The sequence below is a fragment of the Daphnia pulicaria genome, chromosome 11 (genome assembly GCF_021234035.1).
Source record: "Daphnia pulicaria isolate SC F1-1A chromosome 11, SC_F0-13Bv2, whole genome shotgun sequence".
In the NCBI taxonomy this organism is placed as follows: Eukaryota; Metazoa; Arthropoda; class Branchiopoda; order Diplostraca; family Daphniidae; genus Daphnia; species Daphnia pulicaria.
Window position 1 is genome coordinate 2,015,048 of NC_060923.1, and position 22,033 is coordinate 2,037,080.

General features: G+C 42.4%; 6 protein-coding genes across 7 annotated transcripts; 3 read left to right on the forward strand and 3 right to left on the reverse strand.

The window, feature by feature from the left end:
• Positions 1 to 5,146: 5,146 nt before the first annotated feature.
• Positions 5,147 to 6,649, reverse strand: LOC124315583. 2 transcript variants are annotated; one of them, XM_046781355.1, is made up of 5 exons: positions 6,582 to 6,649; positions 6,151 to 6,340; positions 5,681 to 5,895; positions 5,444 to 5,610; positions 5,147 to 5,311 (listed from the first exon to the last, which is right to left on the reverse strand). In XM_046781355.1, exons 2-5 carry the CDS (start codon positions 6,316 to 6,318, stop codon positions 5,196 to 5,198), a joined length of 666 nt encoding a protein of 221 aa, XP_046637311.1. In that variant the 5' UTR covers positions 6,319 to 6,340; positions 6,582 to 6,649; the 3' UTR covers positions 5,147 to 5,195. The 2 variants fall into 2 exon arrangements, with proteins under 2 accessions (XP_046637311.1, XP_046637312.1); XM_046781356.1 differs by having other exon boundaries at positions 6,151 to 6,339; positions 6,579 to 6,617.
• A 288-nt stretch (positions 6,650 to 6,937) lies between these two features.
• Positions 6,938 to 9,357, forward strand: LOC124315570. The gene is made up of 5 exons (XM_046781340.1): positions 6,938 to 7,082; positions 7,631 to 7,738; positions 7,912 to 8,082; positions 8,145 to 8,370; positions 8,437 to 9,357. Exons 2-5 carry the CDS (start codon positions 7,642 to 7,644, stop codon positions 8,657 to 8,659), a joined length of 717 nt encoding a protein of 238 aa, XP_046637296.1. The 5' UTR covers positions 6,938 to 7,082; positions 7,631 to 7,641; the 3' UTR covers positions 8,660 to 9,357.
• A 346-nt stretch (positions 9,358 to 9,703) lies between these two features.
• Positions 9,704 to 11,974, forward strand: LOC124315515. The gene is made up of 5 exons (XM_046781248.1): positions 9,704 to 9,815; positions 10,348 to 10,533; positions 10,615 to 10,855; positions 10,939 to 11,153; positions 11,252 to 11,974. The coding sequence occupies exons 2-5, from the start codon at positions 10,407 to 10,409 to the stop codon at positions 11,542 to 11,544; spliced, it is 876 nt and encodes a 291-aa protein (XP_046637204.1). The 5' UTR covers positions 9,704 to 9,815; positions 10,348 to 10,406; the 3' UTR covers positions 11,545 to 11,974.
• A 479-nt stretch (positions 11,975 to 12,453) lies between these two features.
• Positions 12,454 to 15,356, reverse strand: LOC124315230 (collagen alpha-1(I) chain-like). The gene is made up of 10 exons (XM_046780758.1): positions 15,225 to 15,356; positions 15,054 to 15,140; positions 14,880 to 14,984; positions 14,620 to 14,799; positions 14,531 to 14,553; positions 14,431 to 14,452; positions 14,328 to 14,350; positions 14,224 to 14,245; positions 14,032 to 14,157; positions 12,454 to 13,969 (listed from the first exon to the last, which is right to left on the reverse strand). Exons 1-10 carry the CDS (start codon positions 15,316 to 15,318, stop codon positions 12,933 to 12,935), a joined length of 1,719 nt encoding a protein of 572 aa, XP_046636714.1. The 5' UTR covers positions 15,319 to 15,356; the 3' UTR covers positions 12,454 to 12,932.
• Positions 15,357 to 17,148: 1,792 nt separating this feature from the next.
• LOC124315614 (vitelline membrane outer layer protein 1 homolog) lies at positions 17,149 to 17,978 on the reverse strand. The gene is made up of 2 exons (XM_046781400.1): positions 17,652 to 17,978; positions 17,149 to 17,591 (listed from the first exon to the last, which is right to left on the reverse strand). Exons 1-2 carry the CDS (start codon positions 17,927 to 17,929, stop codon positions 17,282 to 17,284), a joined length of 588 nt encoding a protein of 195 aa, XP_046637356.1. The 5' UTR covers positions 17,930 to 17,978; the 3' UTR covers positions 17,149 to 17,281.
• A 550-nt stretch (positions 17,979 to 18,528) lies between these two features.
• LOC124315187 (dopamine beta-hydroxylase-like) lies at positions 18,529 to 21,898 on the forward strand. The gene is made up of 9 exons (XM_046780683.1): positions 18,529 to 19,575; positions 19,702 to 19,925; positions 19,991 to 20,210; positions 20,275 to 20,472; positions 20,531 to 20,615; positions 20,678 to 20,844; positions 20,914 to 21,102; positions 21,253 to 21,440; positions 21,516 to 21,898. Exons 1-9 carry the CDS (start codon positions 19,105 to 19,107, stop codon positions 21,772 to 21,774), a joined length of 2,001 nt encoding a protein of 666 aa, XP_046636639.1. The 5' UTR covers positions 18,529 to 19,104; the 3' UTR covers positions 21,775 to 21,898.
• The last annotated feature ends 135 nt before the right edge of the window (positions 21,899 to 22,033 follow it).

Here is a 22,033-nt window from a genome sequence, read left to right on the forward strand (position 1 = left end):
ATATACTTTTCTGTCATGCGGTTAAATTTTGGGCAGTGCCCATGTGAAATTGCGTGGATATTTAAGACGCAAGTGCTAAACATCTGCTGTGATCCGCCCAGAGCTATTGGCTAAATATCGCCGAGTGTATCTCGACACCACCACATTAAGCCAATTTTTATTTTCGCACGTGGATGATGAAACAATTACGAAAGATGTAATTTGCTTAAATTCAAATCAAGTACTTTGTTATAATAAACGACCGCCATATTTCAAGTTCAATTAATGATAGACTGCCATTAGAAAGTGGTACCAGACAGTATCAGACAGAAATTTTCGTTAGCCTAGTGCGTCTTTGTCTTATTAATAATTTGTTGATTTATTTATTATTGATTTTAGCGGGCGCCGAAATACATGCACGTGTCGAAATACATGCACTTGTTTCGGCAATTTCCCGAAAACCCCCCTACTAGTTTGCTCCTGTAATTGAACCTCCCCCCCCCCCAAAAAAAAAAAAAAAAAAAAAAAAACACACAGAAAGAAAAAATTTTTCTAATCAGCCACTTACCCTTGGGTTAATATAATTTGAGGTTAAAAATTTCTAATGCGATGCAAATAGTCTCGCTACTAAATTTACAAAAGAAAAAATAAACAAATTAGGTAAACGGTGATAGCGAGGAAGTGTGGTGGAAAGTTTCTCTAGGTCAAAAAATTGTCTTGTTTTGTCTTGTTTGCTTGAAATGTTTAAGAGTCAAATTATTTTTCAATTCAATTGTTTACCCACAGAAAAGGTATGAGGTTAAAAACCGAGCCTAATCTGCAGTCGTTCGACAAATGAAATTTTTAGTGAACCCTGACTGAGAAAAAACAAATACGGAGAGAGAAAATAGTTGCAGTCAAGGAAAGAAGTAGCTTAGGAATAAACATACTTAGCGACTAATACGTAACGATTTATAATCAACGCCACCAGAAACTGTCAAAAAGGAAGAGTAGAGATCAATTTTGTCCTACCTTAACGCCTGCTGGGAAATACAGCCAGGCATCTACGTCAGTTGCTCCATCCATCCGCTGAAGAGTTAAATGGGCACCAGACTTGATAGGGAAGAAAAAAGGATGTTCTCGTGAATACACCCACATTCACATGGGCGTACACGAGGACATTTAAAGAAAGGGAGTTCTGTAACTCAACATCGGTATTTTTTCCAATGAAATGGGATGCTGATGTGTATCTAAATGAAAAGAGAAAATTAGGTTACGAAAAATATTCACAGAAACTAACAAGTCAGGAAAAGTTGAAAATGAGACACTGGGTAAACTCTAATTGTTCATAAATGGGAGAATTCAAGGTTCAGTAATACACAGTCAGGTTCGGAACCAGTTTCAGTAATACCACAGACTATGACTTGTAGTCTGTTCTAAACAAGGAAAACTTGTATTTTGTTTGGTTATGATGGCTGGCTTTGGCTTCAAATCTGCAAAAAAAGAAAAGGTTACATAGTATACAAACAAAATGTCTTGCATCATCGATAGGGCAATCACATGATAAAGCGTAGTCAACCAACATTTCACAAATTTGGAACTGGTTTAACTTTTTCATAGGTATATGGTTATATTTACGGAATATGACGGTTATCAAAAACAAATTATCTATAACAGTTATAATCTTGAACTTTGTCTCGTGACTTTTTCTAAATTTCAAGCTAGTATGATTTTTTAAATACAGAAGACTAAAGGAAAGCAGACTACACTTACACCTGTCGAACTTTCTTCTAATCAGCCAAATCAGAGCATGCTTACGATAATATACGATATCGATATTCGATAGAAATTAGAAATGATAAAATATCCAACTTCCCCTCAAAATCCAAAAAAGCTCAAAAACGATAAAATAATATAATTCCATTTTCTGTTTGGTATATAAATATATAATTCCCCGGTAAGATTCCCGAAAGTTTGCTTTTTTGGGCTCATTGACGCTTTCCCATTCTTCATTTGTTTCACCCCCCTATTACTCTCCTCAGTGATTTCCGGTAATTATTTCTCACCCCTCGCACTCGCAGCTCGCCTTTGTCTCAGTGGTCGAGAGTTCTAGATCGGACCGTGATTTCACTGGCCAATCTGACCACCCGTCTATTAATTATACTTATCGTCATAAATTGACTCGTCAAGGAAACTAGTAAGTAGTATTATTTTGTCATCTCGTTTGTTTTGTATTTATGTTTGGGTACTCCATCATGCCGATTAAAAATGATCCCGATTAACTTTTGGCCATGTGGTAACGAATTCGGTTTGTCGTATTCACTCGAATGTGAAGCCATGCTTCAACCACCAACCCCCAAATATGTATATGCCAATGTAGAGACTCATCTCCTTTAATTTTCTGACGCAGTTGTGTGAAGGTTTAAAAATTCAATAATAGCCGGTTACGATAAAATGACTGAGGAGTACGAGAACGGTGAACCTATTTACGTAGACGAGATGGACGATGCCGAACGAATGCCATCCCCTGTTGCTACATCTGCTGCTGCTGCTGTACCGAAATGCGAAGATAAATTTTATAGCTGGATCATGGCCCGTGATAGTGCGTCTTCGCCAACTTTGCAAGGTATCAAATGCAGTCCTCAAACGTCGATTGTAATTGAACGGTTTCTTCTACACATGGTTTGAACTCTCTATTTATTTCTTTGACAATCTAGCAATGCTGAGTGAGGATGCGTTGAAGCTTGAAAATAGGAAAAAGCCCGACATTGGAGAAAAGCCAATCATTATTCCGCCAGGTAACATTGCATGCCCGGGCAATGTGGCTTTCAAATGCCCAATCGGATACCACCCAACGGGAGTGAAATGTTCACAAGGTCCCAGGTATTGGAAGGAAATACGGGCTGCGCTTACCGAACACGCGTTCCATTTAGAAAGGAAGCAGCCGTCTCTGCAGAAGCTTATGGAAAAGCTAATTTGGTAGGTTCATTGTGTTTCAACCATACATTGTGTTATCAACTAATGTTTCGGCGTCTTCAACGGCGTATAGGCAAGTTTCCGAAAGTGTTGGTATAGCAGAAATCCTTTCATCTCCAACCGTGGTAGAACTGGAGAAATATACCATCAACAAAGGTCCAACTTGCAAGGCGTGCAATCGACGCGTGTCAATGTTGGCCAACGTAAAAGCTGCCACTTGTTACGAATGCGCTGATCGGATAACCACCGTCTACCGCGACGTGACCGACTACAACTTTCAAAATGATGCGCCGACTGACGATTTTAAAGCCAGGAGAGAAAAAACATTGGTCTTCCTTTGTGCAAGACAATCTCCTGATGGAAGCGACGCGATTAATCATCAAGATTATTTCAAAACTGTGCTATTCTGCGTAAAACGACTTGCAAGGTAATTGCCGTGACATCTTCAACGTTTTCAGTTGCGTGAACTGAATATTTTTTGTTAACATTGGTGTTTTTGTTTTTCTTCAGCAATCCAGGCCCGTTTGGACAAGTCAATCAGCCCGGCTATCCGAAAAGGATACAATTAGTGGGAAAATTCGCTAGCATATCCAGTGGGCGTGTTCCTTTATCGGCAATGAACATAGCGACGTTGAATCAGCCAAAGGATGTTTTGACACTAAATATGCTGACCGATGCCATCATCAACGCATACCGGCCTGGCGATATTATTTTAATAGCCATGAGTCAACCAGCGTCCCTTTGTACAGGCCACCAAGACTTGGTAAGAGACATTTCCGGTTCAGTTCCATTATATATTTATTGGCTTAATCACCGTGTGTGTTGCACAGGAGCAGTTCATACGTGAATTGTTCGAGAGAGGAATTCCTCAGTGCGCATTGTATTTCCATTGTCGGGGATTGAGGTCGTTGAACGGGTCAACGGAGACTTACGAAACCAACGTTTTGGCCGCAGATGTCAGAAACGCCATTTTAAACAACATGCCCCGTTATGGTGTGCGTCCAGCGGTTAGTGCCTATCTCCACGCCTGCCACTTAGATGATCGCTACTTGTTTCCCACTGTACCCAGGGCGACCCTCTACCAATGTAATCCTTGTTTTCAATAGTAGCCCTGTAAAACAACAACATTTAGTGATAACCCATGTTTTGCAGGTGTTAATCAGCGCGCCAACACAGGTGATTTGCCGATCGAGTTTCCGGCCGCGTTGAACGATCATCAGCCAGCCAAAAGGAGGCGTCTGCTGGTTTCGGCCTCATCATCGTCGTTGGAAATGCCTCGGCCACCATCTGCCGCGTCGACCGGTGGCGTGTTCGTTTGAGTCTGCGTTTATCGACCCAATAAAACCTTCTTCCGTCACCGACGCACTGTCGGCGGGAAATGGTATTTTTCTCTTTTGGTAGTGGAGAAGAATGGCGTTTTTAGTTTTTTAATTTCCTTTTCGTCCGATGTTGCTGCTTTCCGTCGCTCAAGTTTTCCCCTTTTAACGGACGCCTTTTTGAAATGGTTTGACGGATTTTGAATATTAGATGATTTGCGTTTGGATCCAGCGTGAAATGTTGGCGCTGGAAAAATACGTGACATTCGCAAATCGTTGCAAAGCAACGGAATAGTTCAAGTGTAAGTGTTGTAAGTCAAGCAGACACAAGAGTTTGTTATGTGTCCAAAGTTTTTGTGTGTTTTTAGTGGGCGAGTGTATTCGTGATGCCTTTGTTACCCAATTCACACGTTGCAGTTGTTTTGTGTTTTCATTTCGTATACAGAAATACATTTGCTCCAATTATTCTGTAATTGTAGGCAGTTTTGAATTGACGTGGGGTTAGTGCTTCATTTCCCCAACTTGATAAATGTCATCACTGTCTCGCTACACGAGCCTCCACTTCGTTTCCAACACATCTGTACGTCGGCACAAAATTGGTTTGGCCAGAATTGGAATTAACCATTCAAGGCACTCAAGGAGAGTGTCAATTTGTAAAAGCAATAGGCAATGACTTGGATGCAGGACAGTGATGAAATTCAAGTTGGAAATGTGTATTCCTATTGGGATTAGTGTTGGGTTTGGCGGCGTAAATTGATACCAAATTCAGGGTAAGTTTATCGTACGTCTGCAGTAATTCTAAATGAATGCGGTACTATGAGGAATTGGCCTATTATTTGATCGATTGTGGCTGTGAATGTTTTAAAAATAAACAAATCTCTTGAATAGTTGTCGCTTCCCGATTGTATTACCGTCTCTCATACAGCACACAATGAATTATTCGAATCAATCTGTATCGCTTGAATATTCCGTCGCCAGTCGTTTACCATATCCACACGCAGCGTGTTCCTCTAAAGATTTCTTCAAAATGGAGTCGACGACCTCGTTTCCTTCATCGGACCCTAGCACATGAATTGATAAGACAAATTAGTTATATAATAATCGCTTCGTTAAATAATACATTTTTCGGGAATCGCACCCAACTTTTTTGGCCTCAACGAATCAACAAGCGGAAATAATTTAAATAGCTTTACCGGTGAACCTTCGATATTCAACCTTGGCTCGGTGAATGAACGTATTTTTCTGCTTTTCAGTGAGCGAGGGCCAAGTGCTGTTGGCTTCATTGGTTATGCGTAGATAGTCGTCTTTCCAATTGTAATTTGGATTTTGAACATTCTTTTGGTGCTCAGACCAATGGCACCTAACTCGAGTAACGTATACGTGAGGAAAAACGTGTTGTATTAAGGTAGCAATAAACGTAATTTATATACCAGGATACTGGATTTAGTCCACGTTTGCTTGCGATGACTTTGTCTTTTTCCAAGAGATTTGATGGCAAAGGGGTAATGTAAAGACCTCTGTAGTCTCTTGAACCTGGTCGCAGCTGTATGATTTTCTCGTCAATCTTTTGGCGTTCCATTTGTTGTGCATCGTTTTTCATTTTGGCAACTTTAATGTAGGGAATTTTCTTCTCCTCTGTAAGACTCTGTAGTTTTGTTAGAAAACAATTTTCCTACAAGTTATTAAGTTAAAATTCACGAAACAGTTGCAAGTGTTTGCTTAAATTGTTCTACATTCCATTAGCCTAGTTTGTTCACATCACTGTTCAGGAAAGTGACCGATGTCAACAAAAGAAAAGGCAGTTTGCCTTTCATGTGACATGGGTGGAATCATAATGTTTTTGTGATTTTAACTGAAATGAAAAATGATTGTAAGTCAAAAACTCTCCCCTTTAACTTACCCTCCACTTGTCTTCGACCAAAGGTACGTAGTCATCCTCAAAAGTGCAGCCCTCGTTTTCCAATGCAAAATCTTTGGCAGTACAGTGGAGGTAGACACCAAAGGGAGTCACATTGGTTATTTCCCAACGTTGCTTGATTAGCTCGGCAACGGTTTCTTTCTTTGCCATTACTGCAGTAATTTGATGCACCTACATTGAAACCAGACTCTTGTTAAACTGATGTACCCATGACCACAAATTTAAGTACCCAGCATGGTATAGGATTCTATACCATGGTAACCAGTTTATTTTCACATTATTTTAAAATGGTAACAACATTTTTCATACATGGTTTTGAGATCATCCACAATAAAATAACATAAAAAATTCAGGGAAAAATTGTTTTGTCCTGGGAGAAAAAAAAATCAAATGAAATATGTGGAACTCACCTGGTTTCAATTTCGTCTCGACACCACCACGTTCGCTGTCGACTGAATGTGTTTCCGGTGGATTACTAGACAGCATGGCGTTTTCCCTTCCCCTACTTTTTGGAGCTGAGACGGTAACTCGCCAATACTTATCCGGAGCACAGCCCTAACCCATGTAATCTTGTGTTAAACTTGAAAATTTTGAATAATACCATTAGAGAGTAAATTTCGTTTGCTTTAGAGTTTTAGAGACAAAAAATTGAAATGAGTCACTCACCGTTGGTGACGCTTTGTCACTCTTCATTTGTTTCACCCCCCACCCCTGAGTCCCTGACTCTCCTCAGTAATTTCCGGTGGAATAAAACGTATGCCGTTTGGCGAGTTGGCGACCACGCAGGTCGCAGATGGCCTTCGACCTTCGTGGCATCGAGAGCTCCAATCGGACTGTGATTTCACTGGCTAATCTGACCACCCGTCTATTAATTATACTTATCGTCATAAATTGACTCGTCAAGGAAAACCGCAGTAAGTATAGTTTGTCATCTTGTTTGTTTAGTATTTATTATTCCGATTTAAAATGATCCCGATCGACTTTTGGCCATGTGGTAACAGTTTGGTTTGTCGTATTCGCTCGAATGTGAAGCCATGCTTCAACAACCAACCCCTAAATGTGCAAATGCCAATGGCTGTTAAAAGACTAAACATGAACAAGATGTAATTTATAAATTTGCTGAGATGAGTTGATTATACCAGCAGACAATCTTTGAACCTCTCCGGGAGGAGGAAAAAATGGTGATGGACGATTTCTTTTACACGTGTTTGGGTTTGTGTCGTTGACGTAATGCGCCTCACATTATCGAATTGAATCTCAATTTTTCTGTAGCATCCATATATTTTATTTAATTTTCAATATTTTCGGCATGATGACGCGATCGCTCACCTTTCTCCCGAGTGCCCAAATGTCTTTTTTTATCCATCAGCAATCACTCTTTCTTTCGTCCTAAACCAATCACATCGGACATGTCAGTGTCAACACTATAACAAATTACTCTTTTGTTTAATATTCGTTTCAGTTGCTGAAGTGATGTCCGGTGATAAAAATTCGTCAATGGACAGCACCTTACCTGTGCCACTCCCTAAGTCACCACGGGAAGTTGTCAGTAGTGATGATTCTGATGAAGGTAATTAATTATCTGTATCACATTTCCTCTGTTTATATCGGTATACTTTGTCAACACAATGCTTCTCTTGCAATTCAAAATGACCATGCTGTGTCCTGGGGGCGTAATGTGTTGGTCAAACCCCGATTATTATTTGTTTTGTTTTTGTCTTTAAATTACTTTCTCTCTTCAAGACGAGTCCATAGGGACGCAGGAGATGAGCGACACCGACGAAACATGCGAGGAACGCTCGGAGCACATGCGTCGTTGTGAAGAGTTTTTCCGTAATCATGACCCCACCGAAATGTGCAATCACCATCTCGAGATGTTCAATCGCCACCTCGCTAAGTTCCAACTTGAACTCGGTAATAAGTTTAAGCATCAACGTTGGTGACGTTTCATTAATTATTTCTAATTGTGTTTTAAGCTCTCGAAGTTTCGCGTCTTACTGCCGACGAATCCTTTTCGCTGGACGGCAAGCTTATTCCTTGCCCTGGCAACGTTGTCTTCGATTGTATGGTTGGTTACTACAAAGAAAGCATGAGCTCGTGTCCCTTCTGTGACCGAATGTGGACCGAAATTCATGACATTCTGACTGATCCGGATAAGGAACGTGAAACGTCACTCACGAGATTAATGCAGACGTTGTCATGGTAAGTTTCGTTTATCCGTTTCAGTTCTAACTGGCGTTCATTTCTTTTCTTTTTGACAAATTGTAGGCGGTTGGAAGAGGGGGTAGGGATTGCAATTATCTTGCAGTCGAAAGAGGTGATGAAAAGTTACGATTGGTCGGACCAGGGAGGGACCTGGAGAGAGCATGGAGAGACCTCTCCATACCCCAAACGGCCCAAGGCTGTTGGTGGCAACGCCGCGCTGTGGTTAGCCAGTTTAGAAAACTATAGGTGTTTATGTTCTACATGCCGGGGCGACGTTGACGAATGAGTGAACGCAGAAAAGATTTCTGGTGGGAATGACCAGACGCAAGCTCAAGTTTCCCGTCCACGCCGTTAGTAGTTCCCTTTTTTCTGTGTCAAAATTTTTTTTTCCCGAATATTGATGAGTTTCATCTTTGAGACATGTGTCGTCGTAGCGGCGGAATCGGGTTCACCGATAGAAGTTTTTCATCGCTATGTAACTTTTTAGTTTCCCTTTTTTTTTAATGTCATTTCTTCGCGTCTCCCGCAAGTTGGACTTTTAATTAATTTGGTTTTTCTTTCATTTTTTAAATAATTTTGTGTATTTGCGCGTCAATAACGTGTGGTGAGATCGGGTGAGATTGCGTCTCGGCTAACCCCCCTCCAAACAAAGAAGAAAAACAAAACTGTTGTCGGCCATATCCACATAGATACTCTGTACTACGTAAACGTATGTAATATAACCTAATACTCCAAAGTCCAAAAACCTATTGTGATGTGTCGAAATTATTCTTTGTCGTATATAAGTCTACTATATAAAAACGTAATGACAATCAATTCTCACGCAACATTGGCCCATTCAGAGCTGATGCGAAAACTGTGTGGATATTAAAGACTCAAGTGCTAAACATCCGCCTAGAGCTATTGGCTAAAAATCGCCGTGTGTAACTCAACACCAGCGTATTTAGCCAATTTTTATTTTCGCACGTGATGATAAAACAATTATGAAAGATGTAATTTGCTTAAATTATCGCTTAAAAATTCAAATCAAGTTCTTTGTTATAACAAACGACCGCCGTATTTTCAGTTTAATCAATAATAGACTCTGCCGAAACAATAGTTTGCTTTAAAAAAATTTACTCGAAATCAATTTAATATTGAATAATCTCATTCACACTCATTGATTTCTTTTAGCGAACTATTCAATTACAATTATTATAAAACCGAGCGTTAAAAAGAAATTGAAATCGGCGCCCATTGGGCTCATTGACGCTTTGTCACTCTTCATTTGTTTCACCCCCCTATTACTCTCCTCAGTGACTTCCGGTGATTTCTCAGCCCTCGCAGATGGCCTTTATCTCTGGTGGCATCGAGAGCTCTGATTTCACTGGCCATAATTTGACCACGCGTCTGTTAATTAAATAATTATACTCATTTGACTCGTCGGCCAACAAAGAAATCCAGTAAGTATTGTTTTTGTCATCTCGTTTGTTTCGTATTTCTGTTTGGGTAGTGCATCACGCCGATAAAAATTCTCTGGGCTATCACGATCCACGTTTTTGGCCATGTTGTAACAGCCCTCCCAAAAATGCAATGGCTGTTGAAAGACTAAGCATTAACAAGATCTAATATAAATTTGCAACGATGAATAGACTGTCTAGACACGAGGTCGTTGAATTGTTAAACCCCACTGTGAAATAAAATGGCAGACACGTGTTTGAGTTTGTGTCGCTGACGTAATGCCACGTTTCCTCTCATTTCATCAAATTGAAAACACACAACAATCGTCATCTCAATTTTTACTCATGCACTGCTCCTTGTGCGGATTGCTTGGCTGTACAGCATTTGTCTTTTTCACTAGTTACTTTTCCATGTTTTCGGTGATATGCTCGCTCACAACGTGTGGGCAAGTGTCTTTTCTCCGGCCACATTTCCCCCCGCAACAATCACTCTCGTGTGTGTGTGTGTCAACGCTAACAAATCACTCTTTATTAGATTAATTCGTTTGAGTTGCCGTACGCGAAATTGAATTTTCCTGAAAAAAATTCGTCAATATGGATAATATACGACCTCGGAAGAATGGCGGCGACGGTTACCTCGAGCACTTGGAGGGAATGAGTGAATTTGAAGATCATCTCCGAGACACTGCTGATGTATCGGAATGTATCGCATACTGCCTCTGTAAGTTACCCCCGGACATGTCCAAACGACTCATTGATCATACATAAAAGTTGTTGCTTACTTTGTAATTTTATTTTTTAGCATATCTTCCAAACGCTGCCAACCCACTTTTGAGTGGTGATGGCGACGACGACTCATCTGTTTCGCTTGAAGGCAACTTACCTTGTTTTGGCAATGTTGCCTTTTATTGTCCGATTGGTTACCACAAAGAAAGCACGTGTCCCGTCGATGGCCCGCTGTGGGCAGAAATTCATGACATTCTGACTGATCCGGATAAGGAACGTAAAACGTCGCTGGGGAGATTAATCGAGACTTTGTCGTGGTGAGTCGTTGATCTATACGCTCACCTGTTTCAGTGTAACAAGCCTGTCGCCAACAATTGTTGTTTTTCCTTTTTCAAACTAGGCGGAGGAGCCCGTTGCACGGCATTTTAGAGATAAATGAGTCGAAGGAGGTGGTGAGACTTCCTGTGAAAAAACATTTGTCAAAGGATAAGATAGTTAAGATACGGACGCAGGAGATCGACGACGATTCACCCGAGTCTTTGGCGGATATGAAGGCAATTGAAGATTTTGTCAACGACTGCGACTTTCTCGTGAAGATGGATCAGACCTGCCGTGGTAAGCTAAGAACCATTGCCGGAAACATGGCTAAATCGTGCTTAGGCTACAAGCCTATGTGACGTTTTCATTTAAATTTGTTTGCAATTGTTTTCTAGAGATGATAGCCCTTGCTACTGAACAACAACTTGCGCGTGAAGCTGCCGATGGTGATGTCAAACAGGTCGAAAGAGACGGCGCAGCTGGACAACGTCACCCTGACGCCGGTGATGAACGCGACAGTTTGCCGGCTGCCGTCGACACGGAATCATCACGGGACGACTCCACGGAATCACCACGTAGCGTTCCCATTGCCGAAACAGTCACCGACGACAACGAACAGGATGCTGCTGTGCTGCTCAAAGAAAAAGAAGGTGATTTCAGTGGTGATGTGGCGCACGAGGCAGTTTAGACGCCAACCGATAAAGGAGATCGATGTTGACGAGAGCGAACCAAGTAAGAATTTTCGGGAATTATTAGACGCGAGCTCAAATTTCCCGTCCACTCTGTTTGTATTAGTCGCCAGTTTGCGTAACTCGGAAACGACGCCCGTCGATTTTTTTTTTCTTTTAATTGTATCAACTTCAATTTTCGAATTTAATTTCTCCATGTCGTCGTACGCGTAGCTGTTTTCATCGTTATGCAAAGACACTCATTTTTAGTTTCCTTTTTTTTCCAACTGTTTTAAATGTAATTTCCTCACGTCCCGTAAGTTGGCCGATTGCTTCACGGCTAAGCCCCTCCTTCCCCAACAAAGAAAACAAAACTTTGATCGGCCATATCCCTATACATACTCTGTACTACGTGTACAACACGTATAAATATAGCCTGATACAAAACCTTGAAAATATTCTTTCCCGTAACTCCTAGAAAAACGTCTTTTAACTATCAATTCTCACGCAACACAACGGCCCATTCACAGCTGCGAAAATTGTACGCTAACGCCATGTCGAGTTCTATTTTTGTTTCTCGGCCAAGCAATTATATCCTCAAATGGGCCTGTGAGTATAATCATGATGTCGCCATCGAAGCTTCCGGGTGGTGGCTACTATACCCATTACTGTGGGGGTATACTTTTTCGTTTTGCGGTTTAATTGTGGGCAGTTGCCTATGTGAAATTGTGTGGATATTTAAGACGCAAGTGCTAAACATGTGCTGTGATCCGCCCTGAGCTATTGGCTAAAAATCGCCGTATGTTACTCGACACCAGCGCATTTAGCCAATTTTTATTTTCGCACGTGGATGATGAAACAATTACGAAAGATGTAACTTCATGCAATTTTTTTGTTTTATAATTAAGGAGCGCCGTACAATTTTCAAACAAAATCAACCAAATATGTAATAATGTGCAGCAGGCTTTTATGATATATAACTACCGGTACTCATTAGAATGGCGGTTATATAACATACAGAGGCAGATGTAAGAAAAATGGATTCAAGGAAACTTGTATCGACTCATTTACACTCGTTGATTTCTCCAAGCAAAATAACAATAGATAATAGACATTATATCAATTATTCAATTTCAAAAACAAACCCGACTGTCCAGCTACAGCGCCATTTTCTCTGAGATATATCCCCGTTATTATCATGTTCCAGTTCCAGTCAACGATAAATAACATTTGACGCGTCCATCGTATCACGCAGATATAGATCACGGTCTGAAAGAAAAGCTGCTGCTGCTGCTGCTGGCGGGACTCACGCGTGATGAATCGTGATTCATCGTTAAAAGAAGTTTTACAACAGAGTGCTGATGGGCATCATACAAGGAAACATCTAACGCTAGCACCATTAACGATTTTACAGGAAGTTAACAAGCGGTGGACCGGGCGGGCCGGGTCGCCCTAGAATTTGAGCGGGTGCATTTAAAATGTCTGATTGACTTAATATTGGAGCAGGTCGGATGGCTGGTGCGGCAGCGATGGGTTTCTTGGACGGCCTGTTATTATTTTCCGAGGTAATAGGTTTCTTCGAAGGTGATGCTGAACCGGCTGGGCGTTTGGGAGGGACGGGTTTCTTTTTAGAAGGTGCTGTTGAGCTACTTTCTGGCAATGCTGATGGGTTAGAATTGCCAGGTGCGCCGGGCTCACCTGCCCCACCATTAACTCCGGCTTCACCACCTGAACCGGGTTTCTTGGTGCCAACTTTAGTGTAACCAGATTGGCCGCCGGAGCCCGGTTTGCCACCCGAGCCCGGCTTACCACCAGCACCGGAGCTTGTAGGTAAATCCTCTTCTTCAGCATCCTCAGCATCTTCAGCCTCCGGATCATCACCTTCTTCTTCTTCCGCTTCTAGGGCGGCTTTTTCGGCTTCGGCGATCTTTTCAACTTCGGCGATGGCGATGAGCTCCATAGCTTCGTTGGTAACTAACAGCAGATCGGTGGCCAATTGGATAATGTCGGCGGCGTTGGTGGTGGCAATGGAATCGGAAGATTCCGTCACGATGGTGCTGGCCAATTGAATGATCTTGGTAGAGATTGTGGAGGTTTGTTCTAAATTTTCCGACTCGTCCATGATAAGAATTGAGAGGTCGATAATTTGAGAAGCGATGGACACAGCTTCAGGATCGGTGGATTCGTCGACGATGGTCCTTGCCAGTTCGACGAGGCCGTGAGCGGTTGCAGTGGCCGTAGCTGTGGCAGTGGCAAAAGCATCTGCTGCGGCGGAAGCGGCAGAAGATGAAGACGACGACGAGGAAGATGACGAAGAAGAGCCGGCGGATGCGGCGGCCACTGCGTCGGCGGCAGCGCCACCACCGCCACCACCTCCACCGCCACCCGACGATGAAGAAGACGAACCACCGGCGGCACCAGCCGCTCCGGCAGCACCAGGGACACCTTGAAATCATTGGATTGGTCTTCTAAAATTGTCAACGAAGCTAATTTAATAATTTTCTTACCTGGCACTCCGGGGGTACCGTCTGATCCAGGTACTCCGGCTGCTCCGGCTGCTCCGGCAGCGCCAGGATTTCCCGGAATTCCGGGCAATCCGTCACTGCCGCTGGGACCCGTCGAACCCGTGGCTCCTAAGCAAAGCACATTTAAATAAATTTTGAATGAATCAAAGTGCCGTCAAAGAATTTGTATCTTGCCTGTGGGTCCTGTTGCGCCTGCCTTTTAATTCAGATTAAACCCAACAATTAATAGTTAATATTATTTTTTAATTTTATTTTACATCATTGTTGTATATACTTACTGGGCCAGTTGGACCAGTTGGACCTGTAAATTAAGACACCCAAAAACATTTCATTAAATTCCCAAGTTCAATTTAGTAAAATAATTCGAAAATAAAAATTTACCTGTGGGTCCCATAGGTCCTGCCTTTTAATTCAGATTAAACCCCCAAAAAAGAATTAATTATTACTTGAGTTGCTGTATTTCATTACGTGATATACTTACTGGGCCAGTTGGACCCGTCGGACCTAAAAAACAGAATTCAATCAATCAATTTACTATACTTAACTATTTTAGATCAAAGTTTCACTCACCTGGAGGTCCTACCAGCGGGAAATACGACTGGAAGAATCTCAGCTTTTCTCCAATGTACCTGCCGGCTCTGTACCAGGGATTGCTCAATCGTGATTCGGAGCGAAAGGAAGCAGCAGCAGCAATGGCATCTTTATTATTGACTCCATCGTATTTGTGCTGGCGGTCGTAATCACCTGGTCCTGGATTTAGACGGTGAGAATGCCATCAGTGTTACAAACCATAATTATAGTACCGTAATATCAAAACTTTTTGTTTTTACCTTGGGGTAATTCCAATTGGTCGTCGTCAGGCGCTGGTGAGTCTATCGGCGGACCGATCGGGCCGTCATCCGCATAAGCGCTTGCCTCCTGTTCGTACCTCGGCTCTAAAATTATTAATTATTTATTAGCAGTGCAATAAAACTTGTAAGGTAGGCTATAGACAAATGACTCGCCATTATTTTGTTCGTCGAGAGATGAGAAATCGACTGGTGGACCGGTTGGTCCTTGGTCTGTTTCTGTGTAATATTCGTCAAACGCGGCTAAATCGAAAATTAGAATCAACTTTTAAAAAATCAGACTATAATCAAATAAGGAATAAATTAGGATAAATTAGGTATATAGACCTTGATGTCTAATGATGAAGGGGTGGCGATAGGTTTCACTGACGTTGGACAGGAAGGCGACGAAACAAGCGGCCAATAAGAATGGCGACAGCATTTTCGGTCGTGACCGGCGTCGAGTCTACCCACTAACAGAGTGATCGGTCCCCACTGGTGGGCTCCGCTCTTCCCTTTATAGGCGGCCCCCTCTCTCTTATCCGTGTTGTTTGTTTGTTTTTTGCTTTCCCTGGGCGTTCTGCACAAGATGATTTTGTCCCTAATTTTTCGGGGGGAAAAAACAAAGTTGTTGCCCATAGCGGACCCGCCGCCGCGTTTTATGTTGATAAGAAAAAATGGATTTGGGTTTATCGTTCCGTCTCCGTGACTTTACATCGCCTATATAGTATCAGCAGACGAATAATATGAATCTTTTATCCGGCTTACATGGCAATAAGGCAAAAGAGCTTTGCTTCTTTGCTTTCTGAGCTCTAATGTTATTTCTTTGTAGAGGGAAACTGTCCAGTTCAGAAAGCTTTTAGAAGCCAAAAACACCCTGCTGTATAGTACTTTCCAAATTTACATAACCGATGAAGGGATTCCAAAATCCCAATCGTCATTTCCTTCAATATCTGCTATCCTCTATAATCTGATAATCAAATGAAATGATAGGATTTTTCAGTTTCGTCTTTAGTGATCTGTTGTCGGTATACTTTTCTGATTCGATTGACCTAACTAGCGTACATGTAGGTTCTCTCGCACTTGAACTTTGAACAGAAACAATGTGTTGTTGTTAGACGAGCGTTGGAAATTAGCGTTGCGAATTAGAGTTGAATTTAGCGTTGAAATTAGAGTTGACGAGCGTTAGAAAGAAAATAAAAATGTTTTCTGTGTAATAATTCAAGACCGGAAATACTCTGCATATGATTATGAGAGTGAGTTTGAGGCCCAACCGGATAAATCCGGCTAAATAAATAGAATAATAAATAAATCAAAATTAAATGGCCATCATGCATATAATATACACCCGCTGCAATAACCCAGTTATTGCAGCCTATAATCTCAATTTTTACTAATGCATGACACGATGGGTCGATGGCCCATAATAATGGGAAAAACAATTCCCTCTATATTTAGACTGGATATAGCGTGAAACGGTGTGCCATGTAAAAAAAAGACACACACACACACGTATAGAGTAGGATATACTACGGCATCTATATACGCATATACTACTACTACGCTGTATAGTATTCTACATTCTTTTCTGCGTTTCTATGGCACTTTCGAAATCTTTTTCCTGGTTTCCACCGCACCATTCACAGCACCTACACGCCCTATTATTCAAATCAACTTTTCTTTAGAAGAAACGAAGAAAAAGGCACGTAGCTACATACGAATGTCGACAAAGCTGCGAAAAAATCACGCCAAAATCTCGAAATTGTTTCCGAGGAGAAAGACAATCATTTGTACCTTTTGCTGCATGGCCGACGACATTTCATAATTACAACAGCCGGTACGGGCCTATATTATAAGGGCAGCTAGCTACTATAGCAGCAGCTATTTCTGGGCATTGGCCCCAATCGCCCGCTCCTGGAAATTGTCCATAAAAGCCACAATAACTAATAAAACGATTTACATTCTTAAGTACCAGCGCTATTTTAAAATTCGACATTTAATGTCCCACAATTATTATGTGGGATGAAAAAAAAAAATGTAAGCGGATAAATGAAGTGGGAATCACGTAATATTCACATACCCATAAAAATCTGCTCACAAGCTAATAATATTATAGGCTCACCCATTCGTCCGAACGAGGTGAAAATCTTGGGGGAAGAAATCGGCACGGAGAAACGTGCGTACGTGTTTACTGGAACAGAAAAGAAATCGGGGAATTTCGTTCATTCGAATACTCGAAATAGTTTTCCCCATTTGTATGCAAATTGCATTTGAACTTAAAATTGTATTCTGCTATAATCAATTCATTACTAGACAATCTGTCATGAAATCGATACATTTTTCCAACTAAAAATTTGCTATAGGAATCAAAACGGCTGGCCGACGAACTGATGTCAAATTTAGAATCAACAGCAAGTGAAGCGGACGTCGTTGAGGGCCGTGTTGTCGTAGTGGCCGAGGCCTCCGTCGAACGGCTGGACGCGGGTCTCCATACCGCAGATGCCGTCGAGGCACTCGCCACTTTCCTGGCCCCAATCTCCGCCCGTGTTTCCCGGCCCGTTGATTTCGTATCCGTTGGAACACATGAAACGGATGTCGTTGGCCGCCGTCCTGTCAGAACTACTGCTGCTGCCGGACGACGGACTGACTCTCAAAATGAATTTCGTCAGGTAACCGCCAAACGGGCAAGTGACAATCTGCTGGAAATCTCCCGAACTAATAAATTTGAATTAGAATTTGAATTTAAAATAAGCCAAATTGATTTAAAATGATTACAATCCGGGTGTGGATGTGAAATTAGTTGCCAATTCGTCGTTGCAGTAGAGGACGATCGTGTTGAGGGCCGTGTCGTCAAACAGCGGAGTGGCCAATTCGTTGCGGGTCCGGAAACTGACGGTCCTTGAGCCGGGCGGGCATCGCTCCAATGGGCCCCATTGCCCTTCCAGTTCGCCGTTGGTGACCGTGATGACTTGCTGGGGCTCGGCTGTTGCAGTCGGTTGGGCGTTGGCCATTGCCACCACAACCAGCAGGAAGACGAAAGCGGAAGAAAACATTTGTCGAGATGTTGTATGTTGAAACCTGAAGGAATGAGGAGAGCTGATGGTGGAATAGACCGGCCGTTCATTCGTATTTATATCCAGTCACACCTTTTCCAACTGTCAAGATAAGGTAAGACGTGTCATCTGGTCAATTTTCATTCAACTGTACAAAATTGTGTAATTCTGATTCATTTCTCTTATCGCCGAGCCTCAACGAGGGGTCGCCGACTCTTTTTGGAAGTGAACCAAGGGAAAATATTTTTTCCCATTTTTTCCCATTTTTTCCCATTTCTTCCCAATTTTTCCCATTTTTTCCCATTTTTTCCCATTTTTCCCAAATTTTTTCCCAAATTTTCCCAAATTTTTCCCATTTTTCCCAAATTTTCCAAACTCTTTTCCCATTTTTTCCAACGAGTGAACTACGGAAAAAAGAGTCGGCGACCCCTCGAGCCTCAACTGCAGCCAATGGCTATTACTCAGCACCTGCAATCATCTTGATTGATTTACTTTTAGTAATTATTTGTTTTCACAGTTAAAAATGTGACGCATCATTTTCGTCATCTTCGTTTTTTTTTCTTTTCCAAACCCACCCTCCTATTTGCTCCTCATTTAAATAAATATTAGAGGGGGCGTTGTCAATGCACTGAAAAGTCTGAAATGGAGAAAAACAAATGTGAATCACTTTCCAGTTGTTATTTCGACAGTGCAGTTATTGTTTTTGGCTTCCGATTATCTCAGGTTAGTCACCCATTTCATGGCATTTGATTTTACAATCTGTGAAATGAGTCAGCGATGATTGTTAAACTACCGTTAAGGTTGCACACAGCCCGTACGTAGATGTTTATTCGATCAAGATATCTTCTCTTTCATCAAAGTAGTTTGGGCTTTTTATTCTTTCTTAATCGACATTCCTTTCGATGTGGCCCCGCCATTCTGCATGTATAGAATCACTCGGCCCGTAGAAAATAATCTGACGTCTTATAGAGTACATCAGAATGCGCGTGCGGAATAATGTATTGAAAACAACAATCGACTTGCTGCTGGATGCTGCGGCCTCCTCGATGACTTCGCTCTCATAAGCCAATTTGATCTAAAAGGGGGGCTGACGTGACATTCCTGCGCCAGCGTAGACGAGACGTCCGCCATCAGAGGGCAAACGCCTTCCATCAAACAACTCTGAATGTGTGCGGATGTATATAAAAGGACCCGCCGGATCGACGGACCCGTATAGAGTCTCGTATAGTTGTCTGATACCCATCATGTCCGTTTTATTCATCGTCGCTCTGTTTCTCTCGCCAGGATTTCTAGTCGATTCGACACAAATTCCAGCAGGATCGGCTGGCAACAAATCGGATGTCCAGCAGCAGCATCGACATGGACACAACAACAAGCGATCCGTCGTCGTCTCTGATGACGACGGAATTTTGGCTAGCCATCAGCAGCCGAGGAAATTGGCCTATTCCATCTCCCTGGATCCTGATTCGAATTTTCATCTGTCCTGGACTCCCGATTTCCAGCGGGAGCAAATTCTATTCCGCGTTGATGTCCGCCATTCGCCACCTCAGTCGTGGTTCGCCCTGGGCTTCTCCGACCGCGGCGACTGGGCCGGATCCGATCTCTGCGTCGGATGGGAAGACTGGAAAGGATCTTTGATCGTCCAGGTATTTTATTTTTTAAAATTCTATCCGGAATTATAAGAACCCGGTGGGGAAAAATGTTTTTATTGGATGCTGCTGTTATAGGCTTTCTTTTGATTGCATAATTGATTTGTTGTTGATGTTTATAAGGACGCCTACGTCGATGGGTTGGGAGTGATGCACGTCGACGAGCATCACGACGATTGCCGAAGGGCGTCTTACAAGCGCCGCAAGGATGATGGCGGCGTCGCTCGGCTGGAATTCATCCGCTCCTTTGATACTTGCCATCTGGACGACTACAAAGAAGAAGATTATCTGATCGAAGATGGAACTGTCCACGTCGTTTACGCATCCGGTTCCGGCCCTCTCTACAGGTTGGCATTCTTTCAGCATATTCTACGATGGCTGGAATTATTTTACTATCGGAAAAATAAAATAGGATTAATGGCGTCTCCCCTACGACCGAAGACGTTGGATTCCAGCGGACGCGTTTGCTTAAACCTCCGGTGACTCAGCAGAGACATCCGAAAATGAACGATCCGCCTCGTCCGCTTTTGATTGCCAACGTCCAGTTAAATGTTCCGGCCCAGGAAACGACCTACTACTGTCGTGTCGTTCGTCTGCCGGAGCATTTCAGCCGGAAGCATCACGTTATTCAGGTGATATTCAATTTTAAAATATTTAATGAAAATGTAATTTAATGAAAGGCGGAATATAAATTAGTTTGAGGCGGCCATTGAAGAAGGAAGAGAGTCGATTGTCCACCACATGGAAGTGTTTCATTGCGAGGCGCCACCGGATGAAACGATTCCGGAATATCGGGGCCCTTGCACCGATCCCAGTCGACCCGATTCGACCCGCGTCTGCAAACGGGTCCTTGCCGCTTGGGCTTACGGCGCTGGACCTTTTCTTTACCCTCCGGTTAAAATTTGAATTTAATTCCGTAATTTTAAAATACTTAAATTTAATTTGTTTACAGGAAGCCGGATTGCCGATTGGCGGGCCGGATTTCAACCCTTACGTCATGTTGGAGGTTCACTACAACAATCCAACAATTCGCGGAGGTATAGATGCCTGCAGGGTAGAAATATTTAAATGAATTTTACAATTTCATTAAACATTTTAGATTGGGTGGATTCATCGGGAATTCGGATGTGGTACACGAGCCATTTGCGTCAATACGACGCCGGCGTGATGGAACTTGGGTTAGAGTACACGGACAAAATGGCCATCCCTCCCGGCCAGGATTCCTACACTCTGACGGGCTACTGTCTACCCCAATGCACTGCAGTGGTATGCCTAAATCATGAATTGACATTATCCTGATTCTTTTAACTGATTTATTTGAATGAACCATTCAAGAGTTTACCGAAATCGGGAATAACCATTTTCGGTTCGCAACTTCACACTCACCTGCTGGGCTACCGGGTCGTGACCCAACATTTTCGAGCTGAAGACGGACTGGAATTGCCCGAACTGGACCGTGACAATCACTACAGCACTCACTACCAAGAGATTCGTTTGCTGGCCAACCCCGTCAAAGTCTTTCCGGTGAGAAATTAATTGTCAATTAAAATTCATTATCATGTAATATTTTAATTACTATAATTTAGGTCAAATTAATTATTAATTTAATATTATAATTATCAAAATGTATTTCAATTGTAATTAATTCACTGAAAAATCAATTTAATTGGCCAGGGAGACGCCCTGCTGACGACGTGTTGGTTCGACTCCACGGAAAAGGAGAACGTGACTCTCGGCGGTTTCTCCATTTCGGACGAAATGTGCGTCAATTACGTCCACTATTTCCCGCGCATCAATTTGGAAGTTTGCAAAAGTTCTGTCAGCTGGCAGGCCTTGCGCAATTACTTCAAATTCGTTAACGAGTAAGTTAATAAAACAATTCCGACGCATTTTGGAATGTCTATCAGAATTCAAAATTTTTGTTGGTTTTTATTCAGGTGGGACAAGCAGGCGACGAGTCCGTCGAACGGAGTGTCGGACAATTATCACGCGGTCGAGTGGACCCGACTGAGGGCGCAAACTCTGCGCGATTATTATTCGGTGGCGCCCATCTCGATGCAGTGCAACCAGTCGAGCGGCGAACGATTTCCAGGCAACTGGGAGGGACTGCCGTCGCCCGGATTCCCGCTGCCTTTGGCGGAAGCGATAATGAACGGGACCCGATGCCGATCCCGAGGCGAATTTGTCCCCGATTAGGACACGTCAATTAAAATTGCGCAACGAAAATTTGATGGCACGATTCAAAGTAGTTATGGCGTAGCCTGAATAAACGAAAACAATTCACATTATACCGAAATAAACTTAAAACACGCGACTTTAATTTGGGGATTTTATTCGTTTTAAAATAATTGCATTAACTTTTTCTGGCTCCGCTAAATGAGTAACAGTTGTGAAATACCTTGGCATCAATAAGTAGAGCTGAAAATCTGCTGCCATGTATTTTAGGTTAATTAAA

Coding starts and splice junctions, on each gene's coding strand:
- LOC124315230 (XM_046780758.1), bottom strand. CDS start 15,318: ATGCTGTCGCCATTCTTATTGGCCGCTTGTTTCGTCGCCTTCCTGTCC. Junction 14,800..14,879: donor CCAATTGGAATTACCCCAAG/GTAAAAACAAAA, acceptor GTCTAAATCCAG/GACCAGGTGATTACGACCGC. Junction 13,970..14,031: donor CGGTACCCCCGGAGTGCCAG/GTAAGAAAATTA, acceptor AATGATTTCAAG/GTGTCCCTGGTGCTGCCGGA.
- LOC124315570 (XM_046781340.1), top strand. CDS start 7,642: ATGTCCGGTGATAAAAATTCGTCAATGGACAGCACCTTACCTGTGCCA. Junction 7,739..7,911: donor TAGTGATGATTCTGATGAAG/GTAATTAATTAT, acceptor TCTCTCTTCAAG/ACGAGTCCATAGGGACGCAG. Junction 8,371..8,436: donor TTAATGCAGACGTTGTCATG/GTAAGTTTCGTT, acceptor GACAAATTGTAG/GCGGTTGGAAGAGGGGGTAG.
- LOC124315515 (XM_046781248.1), top strand. CDS start 10,407: ATGGATAATATACGACCTCGGAAGAATGGCGGCGACGGTTACCTCGAG. Junction 10,534..10,614: donor ATGTATCGCATACTGCCTCT/GTAAGTTACCCC, acceptor TTTATTTTTTAG/CATATCTTCCAAACGCTGCC. Junction 11,154..11,251: donor GATGGATCAGACCTGCCGTG/GTAAGCTAAGAA, acceptor ATTGTTTTCTAG/AGATGATAGCCCTTGCTACT.
- LOC124315583 (XM_046781355.1), bottom strand. CDS start 6,318: ATGGCAAAGAAAGAAACCGTTGCCGAGCTAATCAAGCAACGTTGGGAA. Junction 5,611..5,680: donor GGACTAAATCCAGTATCCTG/GTATATAAATTA, acceptor TACTCGAGTTAG/GTGCCATTGGTCTGAGCACC. Junction 5,312..5,443: donor TGAATATCGAAGGTTCACCG/GTAAAGCTATTT, acceptor TTCATGTGCTAG/GGTCCGATGAAGGAAACGAG.
- LOC124315187 (XM_046780683.1), top strand. CDS start 19,105: ATGTATATAAAAGGACCCGCCGGATCGACGGACCCGTATAGAGTCTCG. Junction 19,926..19,990: donor GGTTCCGGCCCTCTCTACAG/GTTGGCATTCTT, acceptor AAAATAAAATAG/GATTAATGGCGTCTCCCCTA. Junction 20,211..20,274: donor GGAAGCATCACGTTATTCAG/GTGATATTCAAT, acceptor AATATAAATTAG/TTTGAGGCGGCCATTGAAGA.
- LOC124315614 (XM_046781400.1), bottom strand. CDS start 17,929: ATGTTTTCTTCCGCTTTCGTCTTCCTGCTGGTTGTGGTGGCAATGGCC. Junction 17,592..17,651: donor TTCACATCCACACCCGGATT/GTAATCATTTTA, acceptor CAAATTTATTAG/TTCGGGAGATTTCCAGCAGA.